This window comes from Schistocerca gregaria, chromosome X (assembly GCF_023897955.1).
Source record: "Schistocerca gregaria isolate iqSchGreg1 chromosome X, iqSchGreg1.2, whole genome shotgun sequence".
In the NCBI taxonomy this organism is placed as follows: domain Eukaryota; kingdom Metazoa; phylum Arthropoda; class Insecta; order Orthoptera; family Acrididae; genus Schistocerca; species Schistocerca gregaria.
In genome coordinates, this window is record NC_064931.1 from 601,161,843 (window position 1) to 601,182,269 (window position 20,427).

At 42.2% G+C, this 20,427-nt stretch overlaps 1 protein-coding gene across 1 annotated transcript in view; it reads right to left on the reverse strand.

Annotated features, from left to right (window-relative positions):
- Positions 1-20,427, reverse strand: part of LOC126298104 (aminoacylase-1A-like) — a 94,273-nt gene that overhangs the window by 21,991 nt on the left and 51,855 nt on the right. Inside the window, exons 3-5 of the mRNA XM_049989426.1 lie at positions 12,378-12,549; positions 12,010-12,156; positions 8,455-8,642 (exon numbers count right to left, since the gene is read on the reverse strand). Coding sequence (XP_049845383.1) covers positions 8,455-8,642; positions 12,010-12,156; positions 12,378-12,549 — 507 coding nt within the window. The remainder of the gene's footprint in view (positions 1-8,454; positions 8,643-12,009; positions 12,157-12,377; positions 12,550-20,427) is intronic.

Consider the following 20,427-nt stretch of genomic DNA (forward strand, 5'->3'; position numbering starts at 1 on the left):
TTCATCGCACTTTGCAAGAGGAGCGTCTGCGGCCTTACCACATTCAACGCGTACAAGCATTGGAAGAACGAGATTTCCCTCCACGACGTGAATTCTCAGAGTGGTTTTTGTTACACAGTGCGCAGCATGATTTTGTCAACAAAATACTCGTCACAGATGAAGCGTGTTTCACTCGCGACGGAATAACTAATTTCCATAACATGCACACGTGGAGTTTACACAATCCTCGCCATGTAGTGGCAACACATTTTCAGCGACGATTTTCCGTAAATGTGTGGGCGGGTATGCTCGATAATTACATTATTGGGCCCTATGTTTTACCTGCACGTTTGACTGGTAACTATTACCGAACGTTTCTAGAGGAAACATTGTTACCAACGTTGTTAGAAGACATTCCGTTAGGCATACGACGTAACATGTGGCTCCTCCACGATGGTGCTGCACCCACATTGGTCACAGAGTACGCAGATTTTTGGATAGTCGATTTCCAGGACGATGGATCGGGCGTACGGGTCCACGTCGATGGCCAGCACGCAGCCCTGATTTAAATCCACTGGATTTTTACTTTTGGGGCCATATGAAGGAACTTGTTTATACTGAGCCAGTAAATAATGTGGACGAATTGACGCAGAAGATTTTAGATGCTGCCAATACCATAAAGGCCAATGTGCATGAGTGTGAACGAGTGCGACGAAACTGGGTTCGCCGTAATTAAGCACGTGTAGAAGCGAATGGTGGTCATTTCGAACATTTATTGTTGTATTGGTGTAAGAGGAAACGAAGTAATGGGTTTTCTTTTCCTTACGATGTTGTTGTACAGAAGGAAAATAATGTGAATCTAGTATTCGTTATGGCATTGCCGTAAAAAGGTGAAACAGTTGATTGTAGTTAATGCACAACTATCTACTTGGCGATTGATTGAATTTGTACTAATGGAAATACATTGTGTTTGATATTAGCTTGTCTTTACTACTACGACCTTCGTTATCGACTTGTTGAGAAACAGGCTGGTTGTATTCAATTCACGTAAAGCGAATTACACATTCTTAACAACCCAAAAACCGTTTACATTCCTTTTTTCGTTACCACCTTGTTATCACACCACGTCGTTGTACACGTCTAATGATTTCAATCCTCTGGTCGGCTCGTTGCCTTTCTCTGGCCGCCCCGTCATTGTAGGCAATAAGCTCGGTGTGCCGTGTACTGTCGGTTGACTACGTAAACAGAAATGCGTATACTATCTATCCTACGAACATTAGGTTTTAATAATACAAAAATAAAGTACATGATACAAGAAAATGTCATTAGACTTTTTTTGTCAAGCGCACCGAGATGTACCATCTGTATAATTTTGGCGCCTTATACCTTTTACACCCTGTATATACAGCTACAGAACATTCCAGTACAATGAATTTTGCCATTTGTGGATACTTATAGAATATACTCGAACCGAATATATAAATTAAAAACTTTCAGGTAATTTCAATTTTGAACTCACAACCCTCCATTCAACAGTCTAGTCTCATAACCACTACACTATGGCGACTGTGCTACTCAGTTTCTCCTGCGACAATATTCTGAGTTCAAACGTAACGATGTACCTTGAAAAAATAACCACTTCCGTGTCAACCAGCATGGATTCCGAAAACATCGATCATGTGACAGCCTACTCACACTTTTCTCACATGACTTACTGAAAGCCATGGATGTCAGGTGGATGCCGTATTTCTCGATTTCCGAAAAGCATTTGACTCAGTGCCACATTTACGCGTATTATCGAAAGCACGATCTTGAGGATTTCTGTGGAGAGGGCACATCATGTTATCTCACATGGAGGGTCATCGACAGAAGTAGAAGTAACTTCATGAGTGCCGCAGAGAAGGGTGTTGGGACTTTTGCTGTTCATGTTGTATATTAATGAACTTGCGGACAATCTTAATAGTAAACTCAGACTTTTCGCAGATGATGCAATCATCTATAATGAAGTACTGCCTGAAAGAAGCTGTACAAATATTCAGTTATATCTTTATAATATTTCAAAGTGGTGCAAAGATTGGTCGCTTGCTTTAAATGTTAAGAAATGTAAAATCGTGCAGTTCAGAAAACAAAAAACGTATTATCCTGTGACTGTAGTCTCAATGAGTCACTGCTGGAATTGGTCCAGTCACACAAATACCTGGGCTTAACACTTTGAAGGGATATAAAATTGGACGATCACATAGGGTCAAGTCATGGGTAAGCAGGCGACAGACTTCAGTTTTTGGTAGAATACTAGGGAAAAGGAGACTGCTTACAAATATTGCGTGATTCATCGTAGAATATTGCTCAGGTGCATGGGTCCGTTCCAGACCAGACTAACATTGCTAGAATGACTTTGAAGTAGCCATCACGGCTGTAGTGTCAGTACATACAGCGATGGTCACAGCATGAAGCACAAGCCAGTTTGATACCAGTGCCTGGCGTAGGCCGTAGCAAGCAGCGGGCCGAGCAGCGATGGTGCAGGTTAAAGGGGCCGCGAAGGCTCGCAAGGAGGCTGTTCAATGTTCTCGCCTATTTGACGGATACTGAAACGGTGTGTAGAGCACGACTAGAACTTCAACAAATGTTTTCGAGAGAATCGAGTCTGAAAATTTTAGACGTGATTGTGTGCTTTGTATGGTTGCTACTGTTCAAGGAGTCCACAGCCGAGCCGGCATGGTAGCTCAGCGCGCCGGCACGGTAGCTCAGCGTGTTCGGTCGGATTAACCGGCACGGTAGCTCAGCGTGTTCGGCCCGAGGGTTTAACACCCTCTGTAACAAACAAAACTGAGTGAGCGTATCAACGAATAACCTGAACGGGTGTCATCGGACGTCCGCCATGAACAAATTCAACGAACTATGTAGAGCAAATGGGATTAAAAAGAAAAGAAAAAGGTTACGTGCCCTCTGTAATAAAAACTGAGTTAATCGATCATCAACGAACTTAAACGGATGTCTTACGACGTCCGCCTTGAGCACACACAACGAACAAAAACGAACAAAATGAGATTTAAAAATAAGCATCTTCGGTCACAGGGTTAGCTGCCCTCTGTAATAAAAAAAAACAAAAAAAAACAAAAAAAACTGAGTTAATCGATCAACGACTAACTTAAACGGGTGTCTTACGACGTCTGCCCCGAGCAGATGCAACGGACGAAAAACGAACAAAACGAGATTTTTATTTTTTTAAAAAAAGAGGAAAACCAGCGAGTAACCGTATGATTTCTTGAGCGCGTGATCTCTGGATCGATTCTCGCTGCCAGTACCTCGTTTTCTTTTTTTTTTTTTCTTTCATTCCCACGTAATTCTAACAGATGTCTGTGATATTTATGATGACCGAGAACCGTTTATGAATGTAAATTAGTTTTGTTTCGCAATAGACACAGTGAAAGAACCACTCACTTGCGAAAATTCGGCGTGCATTACATGTGCTGTATGTAGCAGGTCAAGTATTATTTTCCATATTTCTACGGTCGGTATCATCCTGGTTCGTGCAGTGCTCCGAGGTTTTCACAAATGTAGCATCAATAATGTAAATAAAATGACTGTGCTGATTTGACTGAAAGTTCTTGTGAATCGTCTTTTATTTCCAAACTACTTACCACAAATTTTTCCTAATTTCTCAGGATAAAGATTATGAAAAAAAATCTGTTACTGAAGATTACGTGGGAACGAAGAAAATGAAGCACCGGCAGCGACTTTCGATCCAGAGACCGCGCTGCTATGAAACCAAGCTCTTACTCGCTTGGCTGAGGACTCCTTGAATGCCAACAATCATACAAAGTATATGAGCACTCATGAAATATTCAAACACGATTTTCCCGAAAACGGCTGAGAGTTGCATTTGCCTGTTTACACACTTTCAAGTCCTAGTCCTGCTGTACACACCCTGTTAATACGAATCAAATCAGTGAGGGTAAGCTCGTACGGTCCTCTTCTCACTCCCCTCTACAAGTCCTAAAAGTTTGTAACGTGAAATAGCTTCTGTGGAAAAATGTCCGAACTGGCCCTGTAACTGAATGAACTGCCAGATTTTTACCGTGTAGTGCTCACTCACGAATTTTAGTTGGAGTTCATGCGTCTTGTTTAACACAGCACACTGCAAAATATTTCTTTTTTCCAGATCGATTGAACGTTGGCAAGTTTTACCAAATTTAAAGTTGACTTTGAGGGGCATTCTGATACAAGATGGTCATCAAAATATATTTCAATTCACGTTTTATATACTGAATTATTGCAAATACTGAAAACATTACATAGCAGAAGGAATAGATGGAACGGAGGATTATATATGCAGGTGATTTTGTATCTTCTGCTAAAGTCATTTTAAAAATGATTAACTTCGAATGGTTCAAATGGCTCTGAGCACTATGGGACTTAACATCTTTGGTCATCAGTCCCCTAGAACAATTCTCTGCCACTGCACCAATGTCCAGTACCGATTGTCACGTGTCCATTTCAGTCGTAGTTGCCGACGTCGTAGTGTTAACACTGGCATATGCAAGGGCCGTCGGTTGCGGATGCCCGTCGTTAGGAGTGTTCGGTGCATTTTGTGTTCAGAGACACTTCAACTCTGCCCAGCATTTAAGTCTGATGTTAGTTACGCCACAGTTCGCCGCCTGTCCTGTTTCACCATTCTGCCCAGTCTACGACGTCCGACTTCTGTAATGAGGGGTGGCCTCCTAACGCCACAACGTCTGGACGCGATTTCATCTCGGTTTCGCGGCGTCTTGAAGACGCCACAGCACTCTTCGAACACTCGACAAGTCTGGATCATCACAATCTTCCCTCGGTCAAACTCAGGTAGAGCGCGCGCATTTCCCATTCTGCACACGGACAGCATGCTCACTGATACCACATGCACCGTGTGTGCGTCTGACTGACAGCTCCTCGCCAGGTGACGCTGCTATCACCTGGACGGGTTTACATCGGTGGTAGGTCGGTCGTCATAATGTTCTGGCTTATCAGGGGAAATGGGGATGGCGAGGCGGGGATTTGAACTCTATTTGTCCCGAATGCTAGTTCAGCGCTTTAATCGTGCACAGTATCTAGCACCTGGAAATAAAGGAAGAAGTTGGAATGAGTGAGTCTGTTTATTATTTGCAAGACACCCGATGCGGAAAAAGCGATTTCTTTTACCTGTGCGATGTTTCCTAATACTGTGCTAATTGTTGGAGAGGAGCTTATTTTCTTCTATGAATGCTCCTGTGATCAAAGAACATATTTCAGGATCCTGTAAAATGCGTATGTTATGGGTATGCTTACGTACTTTCGGAAGTAAGTTACCCACGTTCAGCGCTAAGACTATTGCGCAACAAGAGTGGCGCATTGTCAGAAGAGAGTATATGTTCAGGGTTTCCTACAGGCACAGTTTGCTGTGGTAGTGTAACAGGTGCACCACCGTGTGCGATCGAAATGACGCAGCAACTAAAGTGCTCCAAAGTGGAAGTACGCGGGAAAGTACGATTCCTGTTGTCAAGCCGTCTAAATTGCTCACTTATTCACCGTGAAGTTCAGGCGGTATATGGATCAAATAAAATGTGTCCAGCCGTAGTGAAATAGTGCATTCAATAAAAGCTGCTTTGGGCGCCATAATAACGTATAACGTACTTCTTGAAACCCCCTAGTATTGTATTATATTGTACTGTATGTTAACCGGGAGCCTAGAAAAGACGGAGAGGTTCAGTCCCCGCCGCAGCCGCAGTGGTCCACAACCCCACGACGACTACCGCAGTCCACTTCACCCCTCCGCCGCCCCACACCGATTCACCCTTTCAGGGTTACTGTGCGGTTCTGCCCCCGGTGGACCCCCCAGGGAACGTCTCACACCAGACGAGTGAAACCCCTATGTTTGCATGGTAGAGTAATGGTGGTGTACGCGTGCTTGGAGAGGTTGTTTGCGGAGCAATCGCCGACAGTGTAGCTGAGGCGGAATAAGGAGAACCAGCCCGCATTCGCCGAGGCAGCTGGAAAACCGCCTAAAAACCATCCACAGACTGGCCAGCTTACACCTCGGCACAAGTCCGCCGGGCGGATTCGTGCCGGGGACCAGGCGCTCCTTCCCAAACCGAAAAGCCGTGCGTAACGCACGGCTAACCGGGCAGGCAACTCCCTCGTAGTACTCTGAGTCTTCACACCGTTTCATTTATTCTTTTGTCACTGATGGTAAGTTTCTCCCATTTCAATATACGTGAAACTGTTCTCTTTGCGAGAGACCGTTGACAAATTTTAACTAGGAAGATACATATTCCGCCGAATAATTACGCTCTGAGAAGTTTCGATTTTTCAGTTCCAGAAATTCTTATTCTATTACGGTACCACGTATTTGAGAATTAGTGTGAAGTTCATATGGCGATACAGTAGTAGGATGCCCTTACCAGGACATATTTTTAAACATTAATCTTTCGGCTTTATTGTCTTCCCCTTCTCACCAAACTAATTCAGTGAGTAGGCTCCCGCGGTCAGTCAACGTAAACGTTTTCTGGATGTTCACCCGTATCATATTGCAAAAGATAGCTCTCATCGACGTTTGCCGTAATCTGTAAGACCCAGAGGCCGGCCGCGGTGTTCTCGCGGTTAAGGCGCTCAGTCCGGAACCGCGCGACTGCTACGGTCGCAGGTTCGAATCCTGCCTCGGGCATGGATGTGTGTGATGCACTTAGGTTCGTTAGGTTGAAGTAGTTCTAAGTTCTAGGGGACTGATGACCACAGATGTTAAGTCCAATAGTGCTCAGAGCCATTTGAACCATTTTTTAAGACCCAGAGGAAGACCACTGCAATGAGATCTGTCAGCTGAGATCGTTGCAGGTTTATCGAGCGTAGTGGCGCTGTGGTTAGCACACTTGATTCATTCGGGAGGGCGACGATTGAAATCAGTGTCCGGCAGTCCATGTATAAGCTTTCCCTGATTTCCCTAAATCGGCCCAGACAAACGCCGGATGGTTCCTTTGAAACGACGCAGCTAATTTCCTTCCCCATCCTTGAAACTTTCCGAGCATGTGTTCCGTCTCTGATGACATCTAAATCGACAGGTCGTTAAACCCTGAACTTACTTCCTCCCTTCAAAAATGGTTCAAATGGCTCTGAGCACTATGGGACTCAACTGCTGTGGTCATTAGTCCCCTAGAACTTAGAACTACTTAAACCTAACTAACCTAAGGACATCACACACATCCATGCCCGAGGCAGGATTCGAACCTGCGACCGTAGCATTCCTCCCTTCCTTCTTTATTGCAGGCTTGAAGCATAGCCCCGTATGAGGCGTGCAAGTTGCTCTTAAGTTTTTTCATCAATTTCACTTAATTTCCTTTTGTAACAAGATAGCAGCAATCTTTGTTCTCGCAACACTCTGCGAGTGGCACCACTAAACGAAGATGGGTCTTCGCCGTTTTTTATTACCTTGGTTGGCATGTATTTATCCTGTACACAATTCATGATCTCTGCGAGCTCTGGTAACAACTTTTCTATGTTTATCAAATTTGAACTATGTTTTTACGTTTTGCTTATCAGTTACATTTTAATTCTATCAAACAAAAATACTCGCCTAGCTTTCTTGACAAACTTTCCCGTTGCTGACAAACTTTTCAGTAATAGCATAATGGTTGTTCTCTCTTCGCTGATGGCACTCTTGACGTGGTCGAATCTTCTCACCAGCACCATATTTTGTAAGACTAAGACTACTAAGGAGACTGCCTACACCACGCTTGTCCGTTCTCCAGTAGAGTACTGCTGCGCGGTGTGGGATTCTTACCAGATAGAATTGACGGAGTACATCGAAAAAGTTCAAAGAAGGGCAGCACGTTTTGTATTATCGCGAAATAAGGGAGAGAGTGTCACTGAAATGATATGGGATTTGGGGTGGACATCATTAAAACAAAGGCGTTTATCGTTGCGGAGGAATCTTTTCACGAATTTCCAATCATCAACTTTCTCCTCCGAATGCGAAAATATTTTGTTGACGCCGACATAGGGAGAAACAATCACCATGATAAAATAAGGGAAATCAGAGCTCGTACGAAAAGATATAGGTGTTCGCTCTTTCCGCGCGGTACACGAGATTGGAACAATAGAGAATTGTGAAGGTGGTTCGACGAATCCTCTGCCAGGCACTTAAATGTGATTTGCAGAGTATAGATGTAGATGTAGACTGACCGCTGTGTCAAGATCTGGCGGCAAGTTGAAACATCATATTTCATTTTAATATCCTTACACCAGTTAGGCTCTCAACTTTCGGTAAGTTCACAGTCGAGTTCATATTCAAGCTTGCTAGATCCAATATTTCTGTTCGATTCCGCAAACACTTTATCGTTAGGCGAGTATCTTATAACATACGTTCAACTTCTTAGCACTATCACGATGATGCTGCTTATAATTTATCATTAATTTAACGGAGACTATTTCAAAAACTATGTTATACATTATCATGGAGCGTCATACCTGAAGCTGTGTAAGATTTATTGTGGTAACATCCCCTAATTTGAGCTGTGGGTTTTTCTGCAACTTTTCCTTTTCCTTCTGTCTTAGATCCATAAATTTGTCTATAATGTACCTGACTTTCTCTCCTGCAGTGTCCGGTAGTATAAGGGAACCGTGTCCAGGGGAACCAGGGCAATGTATATGCAGATCTGAAAAATACTTTAATTAATACTTTATATATTATTTTCTGTTAACACAACATTTACTTCTGTTATCATGAATCAAACTGCAATAGATATATTTCTGCTCCACAGTATTTAAGAATTTCGTAACCCGACTCGTTTAGAAAATATGAAAATTAAACTCCTGTTAATTCTTCACACTTTTTAATCACATCTCATTTTAAAATCTGTTGACGAAAGAGAAATTCCATCATAAGCTGCTACCGGGCGTTGAAAGAAATGCAGTGGCGACAAGTTAAAATTTTTACTGTCCAGAGACTCGAACCCGGATTTCCCACCTATCTCGAGCAGTCGCCTTTAAAACACTGGCTATCCAAGGACGCTTCCCGTCCAACACAAATTCCCATTTGTCGTAAACTATACACTTAGGGCATCCTGTCCATTATTCTCATCGCTCGTAGCCCCACCTGGTTACCGCAAGAGGTCGAAAGGAGAGTGCATCCTCACTGAAGGTATTATTTGCCGTCAAGGCGCATAATTTAAATGTGTGGTGCTTGTTCTTGCAAGAATCAGGCGAGGCTGCGAGCAATGACAATAATGGACTGGGGGCACTACGCATAGGCACACATGCATGAGGCGGTAATATCGCGTACACAAAGTATAAAAGGGCAGTGCATTTGCGGAACTGTCATTTGTACGCAGATGCTACATGGCGACGTGATTATGGCCGCACTACAGGAATTAACATACGCTGAACACGGAATGGTAGCTGGAGGTAGACGCATGGAACGTTCCATTTCGGAAACCTTTAAGGAATTCAGTATCCCGTGATCCACAATATTAAGAGTGTGCCGAGGATACCAAATTTCAGATATCTCCTCTCACCATAGGCAACGCGGTGACGGTCGGCCTTCACTTAACGACAGAGTTGCGTGAAAACCGCAGAAATCAATGTGGGACGTACAACGAACGTATCCGTTAGGACAGTGCGGCAAAATTTGACGTCGATGAGCATGGCAACAGACGTGCCAGTAGCACGACATAGCCTGAAGTGCCTCTCCTTGGCTCGTGACTCTCTCTCGGTTTGACTCTAGACGACTGAAAAACCGTGGCCTGGTGAAATGAGTCTCGATTTCAGTTGGTAAGAGTTGGTGGAAGGGCTCGAGTGTGGCGCAGATGCCACGAAGTCGTGGCCGCAAGTTGTCATCAATCACTGTGCAGCCGGCCGCTGTGACCAAGCGGTTCTGGGCGCTTCAGTCCGGAACCGCGCTGCTGCTACGGTCGCAGGTTCGAATCCTGCCTCGGCCATGGATGTGTGTGATGTCCTTAGGTTAGTTACGTTTAAGTAGTTCTAAGTCTAGGGGACTGATGATCTCAGATGTGAAGTCCCATAGTGGTTAGAGCCATTTGAAGCACTGTGCAAGCTGATGGTGGCTCCCTAATACTGTGGGCTGTGGTTACATTAAATGCACTGGGTCTTCTGATCTTAAATGTCGTTGGGGTATATACCAGGATGTTGGACAATATGTTTCCTCTCATCCCTCCTACGAACGAAACGTTCTGAGATGTGCTTTCGTAATATCCTGGAAAGGCTGACATAGTTAGCAATAACAGAATACCAGCATACTGACCACCACATTCCAAACTTGTACGACACTGGAGACCTAGGTTTCCCACAAAATACAGTCCTATAGAGGCGCTCCTATTGCCTCCCGCCAAATTAGTGGGCGGATGACTCGAGAACGCGAATGGGAATCCCTGGAGGAAGACGATGTTCTTTTCGAGGAACACTAATGAGAATTGGCTTTTGAGGCTACCACAGAAGGATTCTGTTGCCACCAACGCACATTTCGCATAAGGACGACGAAGATAAGATACGGGAAATTAGCTTCAAGTGGCTCTGAGCACTATGGGACTTTACTTCTGACGTCATCAGTCCCCTAGAACTTAGAACTACTTAAACCTAACTAACCTAAGGACATCACACACATCCATGCCCGATGCAAGATTCGAACCAGCGACCGTAGCGATCGCGCGGTTCCAGACTGTAGTGCCTAGAATCGCTCGGGAAATTAGCGCTCATTGGGATACACATAGGTAGGGTTTTTCGCTCTTCGTGGGCTGCTGTGGGCTGTGGTTACATGAAATGCACTGGGTCTTCTGATCAAACTTAACTGATCATTGACTGGAAATGGCTATGTTCGGCTACTTGGAGATCATTTGCAGCCGTTAATGGACTGCATCTTCCCCAAAAAACGATGACATTTTTATGGATGACAATGTGTCATCTCACCGGCCACAATTGCTCGCAAATGGTTTGAAGGGCATTCTGGACAATTCGAACGAATGATCACCCAGATCGCCTGACGTGAATACCATCTAACATTTACGGGACATAATCGAGAGGTCAGTTCGTGCGCAAAATCCTTCATCGGCAACTCTTTCGCAGTTATAGACGGCCACATAGACAGCATGGCTCAATATTTCTGCAGGGACTTCCAACAACTTGTTGAGTCCATTACACGTCGAGTTGCTGCACTACGTCGCGCGGAGTGGCCGCGCGGTTTGAGGTGTCATGTGACGGACTGCGCGGCCCCTCCCGCCGTAAGTTCGAGTCCTCCCTCGGGCAGATATATATATATATATATATATATATATGTGTGTGTGTGTGTGTGTGTGTGTGTGTGTGTGTGTGTGTGTGTGTGTGTTTTTCTTAGCATAAGATAGTTTAAGTAGTGTGTAAGTCTAGGGACCGATGACCTAAGCAGTTTGGTCCTTTAGGAATTCACACACATCTGAACATTTTTTGCTGCACTAAGCCGGGGGAAAAAAGGAGGTCCGACACGATGTTAGGAGGTATCCCATGACCTTTGTCCCCTTTAATGTAGTTTTCCATCTACACTGACTCAAATAGGGAAAGTTTAATTACAACCACCCTGTTATGGTTGTTCTGCCTGTCTGAGCCATTAAAATGGTGCAAAAATTGTCCTCTATGTTCTGATTCCTATAGAAAAGAGCTACATATCACTTTTATCACTGAAATAGGATGAAGAAGTAGAGATATAAAGTGGTCAGCAGACGAAGAAGCAGAGGGATGACGATGAAATACAGGTAATGTCATATTTGAGTGAGCATAAGGGACACTTTACTACATGGTAAATTATTTTTCTCCGTAACGCCTGTCTCTGGACTTAACTGGTTTTAGACGTTATATTTTTCTATTCCACATTTCGTAAGAAATTTAACGTATTTCAAATCACAAGTACAACATAACGTTTAAATTAAGCAACAGAGTTGCTCTTATACCATTAAGCATCAAAGTAAATTAATATGTGGTTTTTCTATTAATTATTTCGAAGATTATTTTACGCTGACATTAAAAAGCCTTACTTACGCCATATGCTTCTCTCTCCGTAAAACAAAACGTATTCCTCATTTGGGCTTGCCATGCCCTCATCCATAGCAAACCCAACATTGAGTGAGAGAAAATCTAGAGTAGTTACAAATTTCTTCATGCCTTCGATGCCTCCTATTTCTTCATCTGGAAAACAACTTATCGTTAGAAAGAAATCAACAGATACACGGTCAAGTCTCTATTCTAAAAATGTGCGGCATTGACAAATATTTGTTTTATTGTTTTCTTCTATGTCTGACTATACTGAAAACTTTGAAAATGAAGTTGAAGGATGTCTGCTCATAGAATTCTACAAGGAAATTACAACCATGAATCACAGATAGAGAGAGCGCACACTATTGCCTTACCTGGAACAAATGACACGTGTATAGTTCTCAGAAGTCTGACATTTTTTTTCTTCAGTCTGCGAATTGCTTCCAGATACTGTATTCCCACACACTTCATATCTTGTGAGCCTCGAGCATAAATGTTTCCATCCTTATCCTTTTCTGCCCCAAAGGGATCATGTTTCCATTTATCCTGTAGAAGAAGGAAAATTTTAAAATTAAACATTTATTGTGTCTTGACAGTATTTCAAATATTTAAAAAAACGCAACCACAACAAATAGGCACTTCTTGGAACAGATTCGTCCCTTCTCTTTTCAGGTTCAAAGTTATTCACGAACGCTATCCGACATCACCCGTAGCTAGGCAAATAATTTATATATTTGAGTAAAATTTCTTTTGGGTATTAGTTGCGAGATTTTTGTAGCACTAATACCAACTGAAAAAAATAAGTTTCAACAGTATTTTCAGCATTTCAGCGCGAAGTCGATCATAGCAAATATAGCCGAAAAGTCTTTATAGTCGCTTTCAGTGTTACAAAAAATTATGTAGCATAATACGCAGAAGGATTTTACTGAAATTACCACTGATCATGGAAGCTTATGCACTTAATTTTGCTATATATATTTAGTACACAATGAATGGATTCTACGTTGCAATGTGTAATAACACACATTGTTGACTCTCTGAGCATCTCAGGAGTTTTCTCTGACTACTGGTTTCAGACTTTAGCAAAAAGCTTGAGGTCTCGAGGGCAGAAAGTTAGGGACGGAGCAGGAGTACAGATCGGACAGGAAGGATAAAAGAATAGGAACGATATGTTTCCGGGAAAACATGTCAACTGACTTACGGAAACCACAAAAAATATTAAATCAGAATGGTCTACTTTCAACCCTCCTGCTCCCATATACAAGCACTATTGTCATAACAGCAAGGCCCCGACAGACCGTAAAATTACATTACTATGTCTCTTACATCGAATTACTGTAACATTATCGAAAACTTTTTTCCTTTAGGACGAAAAACTATAATCTCACGTATTACAATCTTTCAAAACTCAGGTCGTCGTACTCGCCGAGTCCAAAAGGGAACAACAAGTGGCAGTGCTCAGGTTTACAGGTGATGCAGATCTAGATTGTCGCTTAGTAACTGAAATAGTAGATGATATACATGGAGTGAGCAGTTGCTAGCAGACAGACCCCAATGCATCTTTCTCAATGAGGGAACAATCAATGGGGACACAGCTAGGCACTAAAATAACGGCTTCAATATCTTGAATTGTGATAGAATTGTTACCAAAACCATATACGCAACAGGTTTACTGGTTAACATTGGTAGGAGAGACCTAAAAGACGACACTGCAGGCAGGGTAGAAAGAAAATTTTTCCCGAAATACAGGAAGATTAGTAGGTAATCAGTCTTTATTGCAAATCTTGGCACAGGGCTCATACGCAGATGTCATGTACTGCCCGTGAATACGGGAGAAGTTTGATACTATTTGACTCCACCTAATGCGAAGAGACAACAGTGAAATATTTATATTCACGGCCTACAGTGGCTGAAGCTGGGTACACGTAGTTGTTGCGAAAGCAGGTGCTAGACTAAGATTCATAGGAAGATTTGTTAGTAGATATAACTCGTGTACCAAGGAGGCTGCAAAGGATTCCAGAGGAACTGTCTCCAGTAGCATGTCTGTCAGATGACAAGATGCTGTACACAAAAAGAGTTCCACATCTGCTAATTAACCCTCGTCATGTCACCCACTTCACAGTTATCAAGTGCAGCTGAGTTTACATTTAGCTGGGAAGAAATTTTTTTTTTTTTTTTTTTTTTTTAAGCAACGAGTCCTGTGGCTGGCTATGCTACTGTCCAAGTGCATAATCTATGGCACTCAGAGTGACGGAGGGCTTCCGAATATTATTAACTGCTGTCAAACTCCTAATTACGTTGCGTACAGTTTAGATGGATAGACAGGTACATGCGCACAACGCAGATTAAAAAACAAACTCAAAGTTCATACTGATGTACAATAAAGACTATATCTGTCAGGAATTTGAACAAACCGCAAATACACGAAATTCACATACAGACAGTATCATATTTTCTATACAATCTGTTCGATTCACGGTGTTAAGGAATTTCCGTGTGTATCGCAGGTCTTGACTGATAACGTGGCCAAGGCCGAGAGTACGGTGCTTGTCAATAAATCGGTTTTGACTGAGACAGCCAAGGAAAAACTATAGAATTATTACTTCTGTATCCTCTTGCAATAATGCACAAGAAAATATATCAGCTTCAACATAACGATCTCTATAGATGCACGTGCAAGATCTACAGTTTTCTCCAATACCACGCAACTCCTCCTACCCACGATTTAAGTAAGGTATTACGGATATATTGCCCTTCTTCAGAGCTTAGAAGCGGAAATTTCCCAGATTACGGTTTCTTTTTTTGTTGCATCTATCACCGGGCAAGATTAGGCCCTGTCTTACATCTAACTTATTATTATTATTCTTTCTTTTCTCAGACGTTATGTCTGGTCAAAAATGGAAAGTGACGCGGACCTTGATCAAGCGTGACTTCCTTTTAACTGTACGGTATATGTTATATTGCATTTAGGAACATTCGGGTCATTGAACATGTATCAATTACGGATTTCTGTAGTTGTATATATAAGTTTGGATGTAGCTGTATTGCATTGATGTACTGGTGGATATTGTGTGGTATGACTCCTGTAGTTGATAGTATAATTGGTACAATGTCAACTTTATCCTGATGCCACATGTCCTTGACTTCCTCAGCCAGTTGGATGTCTTTTTCAATTTTTTCTCCTGTTTTCTTTTGTATATTTGTTGTATTGGGTATGGATATTTCGATTAGTTGTGTTAATTTCTTTTTATTGGTGAGTATGATGTCAGGTTTGTTATGTGGTGTTGTTTTATCTGTTATAATGGTTCTGTTCCAGTATAATTTGTAGTCATCATTCTCCAGTACATTTTGTGGTGCATACTTGTATGTGGGAGCGTGTTGTTTTATAAGTTTACGTTGTAAGGCAAGCTATTGATGTATTATTCTTGCTACATTGTCATGTCTTCTGGGGTATTCTGTATTTGCTAGTATTGTACATCCGCTTGTGATGTGATCTACTGTTTCTATTTGTTGTTTGCAAAGTCTGCATTTATCTGTTGTGGTAGTGGGATCTTTAATAATATGCTTGCTGTAATATCTCGTGTTCATTGTTTGATCCTGTATTGCAATCATGAATCCTTCCGTCTCACTGTATATATTACTTTTTTTTAGCCATGTGTTGGATGCGTCTTGATCGATGTGTGGCTGTGTTAGATGATACGGGTGCTTGCCATGTAGTGTTTTCTTTTTCCAATTTACTTTCTTTTTATCTGTTGATATTATGTGATTTAAAGGGTTGTAGAAGTGGTTATGAAAGTGCAATGGTGTAGCCGATGTATTTATATGAGTGATTGCTTTGTGTATTTTGCTAGTTTCTGCTCCTTCTATAAAGAATTTTCTTAAATTGTCTACCTGTCCATAATGTAGGTTTTTTACGTCGATAAATCCCCTTCTTCCTTCCTTTCCGCTTAATTTGAATCTTTCTGTTGCTGAATGTATGTGATGTATTCTATATTTGTGGCATTGTGATCGTGTAAGTGTATTGAGTGCTTCTAGGTCTGTGTTACTCCATTTCACTACTCCAAATGAATTGGTCAATTTGGTATAGCATAAGTATTTATAGCTTTTGTCTTATTTCTTGCTGTCAATTCTGTTTTCAGTATTTTTGTTAGTCTTTGTCTATATTTTTCTTTTAGTTCTTCTTTAATAATTGTATTATCTATTCCTATTTTTTGTCTGTATCCTAGATATTTATAGGCATCTGTTTTTTCTATCGCTTCTATGCAGTCGTTGTGGTTATCCACTATGTAATCTTCTTGTTTAGTGTGTTTTCCCTTGACTATGCTATTTTTCTTACATTTGTCTGTTCCAAAAGCCATATTTATATCATTGCTGAATACTTTTGTTATCTTTATTAATTGGTTGAGTTGTTGATTTGTTGCTGCCAGTAGTTTTAGATCATCCATGTATAGCAAATGTGTGATTTTGTGTGGGTATGTTCCAGTAATATTGTATCCATAATTTGTATTATTTAGCATGTTGGGTAGTGGATTCAGAGCAAGGCAGAACCAGAAAGGACTTAATGAGTCTCCTTGGCATATTCCACGCTTAATCTGTATTGGCTGTGATGTGATATTATTTGAATTTTTTTCTTTATTAAGTGTGGTTTTCCAATTTTTCATTACTTTGTTTAGGAACTGTATCAATGTAGGGTCTACTTTGTATATTTCCAATATTTGTAGTAACCTTGAGTGGGGTACACTATCAAAAGCTTTTCGGTAATCATGTATGCGTAGTGTAGCGACCTTTGTGTAGTTTTAGCTTGATATGTCACCTCTGCATCTATTATCAGCTGCTCTTCACATCCTCGTGCTCCTTTGCAGCAGCCTTTTTGTTCTTCATTTATAATTTTGTTCTGCGTTGTATGTGTCATTAATTTCTGTGTAATGACTGAAGTTAATATTTTGTATATTGTTGGTAGGCATGTTATGGGGCGATATTTAGCTGGTTTTGCTGTGTCTGCTTGATCTTTAGGTTTCACATAAGTTATTCCATGTGTAAGTGTATCAGGGAATGTGTATGGGTCTGCAATGTAACTGTTAAATAATTTAGTTAGATGTGAATGTGTTGAGGTGAACTTCTTTAGCCAGAAATTTGCTATTTTATCTTTTCCAGGGGCTTTCCAATTGTGAGTAGAATTAATTACTTGGGTGACTTCATGTTGCAAAATTATCACTTCAGGCATTTATTATTATTATTATTATTATTATTATTATTATTATTATTATTATTATTATTATTATTATTATTATTATTATTATTATTATATTATAATTTATATAGTTATGAATATATTGAATTTAAATGTAATTATTGGTGAGAGTATGCTAAGCAAATTGTATGTCGCGTGTGGGTAATGACATGAACAAATATATGGTAGGAGTACTGAAGGAATCAAATGTGGAAAGCTTAATTTGTCAAAGGAAGAGCGAAAATTAATATTGTAAGGCTACCAGATGCGATAGAAAGAAGTTAACTGATAGACATGAGAAAACCATGGATAGTGTTGACAATGAAACAGATAGTGGTTCACTGTTCGACGGAACTAAAACCTCTGGGATGTGTTGGGTGTATAATACTTGTGTTATTTATGGATGTTCAAAGCAGAAAAGTACGTAAAGACTAATTATAGGTTAAGTGAACATCGTAAAGACTGACACGTTCAGCCACAATATTCGGAAGCGGCACCAGTCTAACAAGGAAAGCCTGCACATGTGTCGCCATTGGTCACGTTCTCGCCCAATGTGAGGAGCATAGATCAACGACCGAAGAGTCAGTCGCCGCCCTAGAAACTTCGCGACATTGGCAAAAACACCGAATAAATGCCTCCGACAACGTGGCGTGGGGGGGGGGGGGGGGGTCCTGTGAAGAGGTCCTTCGAGGGGAGAAAGAAGACACGAAGAAATGTCGCTTGCACGGACGGACGAACGGTCACTCAGCGGATGTCATACTTCGCTCCAACAACTTAGCCGCTACGCTGCTCCACAGATGATGTCGCAATAATAGGGCAACGCAGAAGATGCCATTCCAGATGTTACCAGAAAGAAGTTCGTGTGGTACTTACCCAGGCGGCTCGTGAGGACGAAGGGACTGGGGCCTCACAAAATGGGTCACCGGTGAACCTAAAGGTTGATGAACTCCGCCAGAAGACGCCAAACTTGAGGGTCGCTGGTTCGATCCGGGACGGAGCACTCCGCGCCACGCTGTAGCCGCTTGTTAATAACGCAACGAACGAGTTCACAAGGAGAAGACCGCGCCGTCACCGCAGTGTCACGTGCACTGTACTAAAGGGTAGATTACCCCGCCGACGCGCCGTTGCAACACGAGCCGTCACTGGAATCTGTACGCTATGACTCCGCCGCTCCGCAGCCGCGGGGAATTGAGGGAGTTAAAACACGCTGTATTACTTTGTTTTAAGTGTCTTATGTCTCAATAATTGACTGTTAGAGGAAGCACCAACGTTCCTGGCACACCTCAACCACTGAGCCGCTCACAAAGTGTCGCTTTCCCTCCCGCCAGCCCTGAGAAAATGGTTCCAATGGCTCTGAGCACTACGCGACTTAACTTCTGAGGTCATCAGTCACCTAGAACTTAGAACTAATTAAACCTAACTAACCTAAGGACATCACACACATCCATGCCCGAGGCAGGATTCGAACCTGCGACCGTAGCGGTCGCTCGGCTCCAGACTGTAGCGCCTAGAACCGCACGGCCACTATGGCCGGCCAGCCCTGAGAAAATAGTGGACCTTTGCTCCCGTGTCACCGGAAGGGAAGCTACACCTATATCAGATAAAGCTTTCATCTCTTCTTGAATGCAGAGTTGCTTTGCGTAAGGCTGTCATGAAGGAGAAAGATTTGGTGGTGTGCATAAGTACAACTAAGATTGTGTGCGTAACATATCTAGTATTTCAGTTATGGAATCTTAGGTATTTGGTATATGGGGATCGATGTTTAGGACACCAGTGACTAAGAAGTCTATTAAAGAAACAGAGCGTGTCAACATCACGTCATCTATCCGGTCGTTCAGAAATCCATAATTAAGTGGTAAGTGGTGCTATGGTAGTCTTCCCCCCCCCCCCCTCCCCATGAACCATGGACCTTGTCGTTGGTGGGGAGGCTTGCGTGCCTCAGCGATACAGATAGCCGTACCGTAGGTACAACCACAACGGAGGGGTATCTGTTGAGAGGCCAGACAAACGTGTGGTTCCTGAAGAGGGGCAGCAGCCTTTTCAGTAGTTGCAAGGGCAACAGTCTGGATGATTGACTGATCTGGCCTTGTAACAATAACCAAAACGGCCTTGCTGTGCTGGTACTGCGAACGGCTGAAAGCAAGGGGGAAACTACGGCCGTAATTTTTCCCGAGGGCATGCAGCTTTACTGTATGATTAAATGATGATGGCGTCCTCTTGGGTAAAATATTCCGGAGGTAAAATAGTCCCCCATTCGGATCTCCAGGCGGGGACTACTCAAGAGGATGTCGTTATCATGAGAAAGAAAACGCGTTCTACGGATCGGAGCGTGGAATGTCAGATCCCTTAATCGAGCAGATAGGTTAGAAAATTTAAAAAGGGAAATGGATAGGATAAAGTTAGATATAGTGGGAATTAGTGAAGTTCGGTGGCAGGAGGAACAAGACTTCTGGTCAGGTGACTACAGGGTTATAAACACAAAATCAAATAGGGGTAATGCAGGAGTAGGTTTAATAATGAATAGGAAAATAGGAATGCGGGTAAGCTACTACAAACAGCATAGTGAACGCATTATTGTGGCCAAGATAGATACGAAGCCCACACCTACTACAGTAGTGCAAGTTTATATGCCAACTAGCTCTGCAGATGACGAAGAAATTGAAGAAATGTATGATGAAATAAAACAAATTATTCAGATAGTGAAGGAAGACGAAAATTTAATAGTCATGGGTGACTGGAATTCGAGTGTAGGAAAAGGGAGAGAAGGAAACGTAGTAGGTGAATATGGATTGGGGCTAAGAAACGAAAGAGGAAGCCGCCTGATAGAATTTTGCACAGAGCACAACTTAATCATAGCTAACACTTGGTTTCAGAATCATGAAAGGAGGTTGTATACATGGAAGAATCCTGGAGATACTAAAAGGTATCAGATAGATTATATAATGGTAAGACAGAGATTTAGGAACCAGGTTTTAAATTGTAAGACATTTCCAGGGGCAGATGTGGACTCTGACCACAATCTATTGGTCATGAACTGTAGATTAAAACTGAAGAAACTGCAAAAAGGTGGGAATTTAAGGAGATGGGACCTGGATAAACTGAAAGAACCAGAGGTTGTACAGAGTTTCAGGGAGAGCATAAGGGAACAATTGACAGAAATGGGGGAAAGAAATACAGTAGAAGAAGAATGGGTA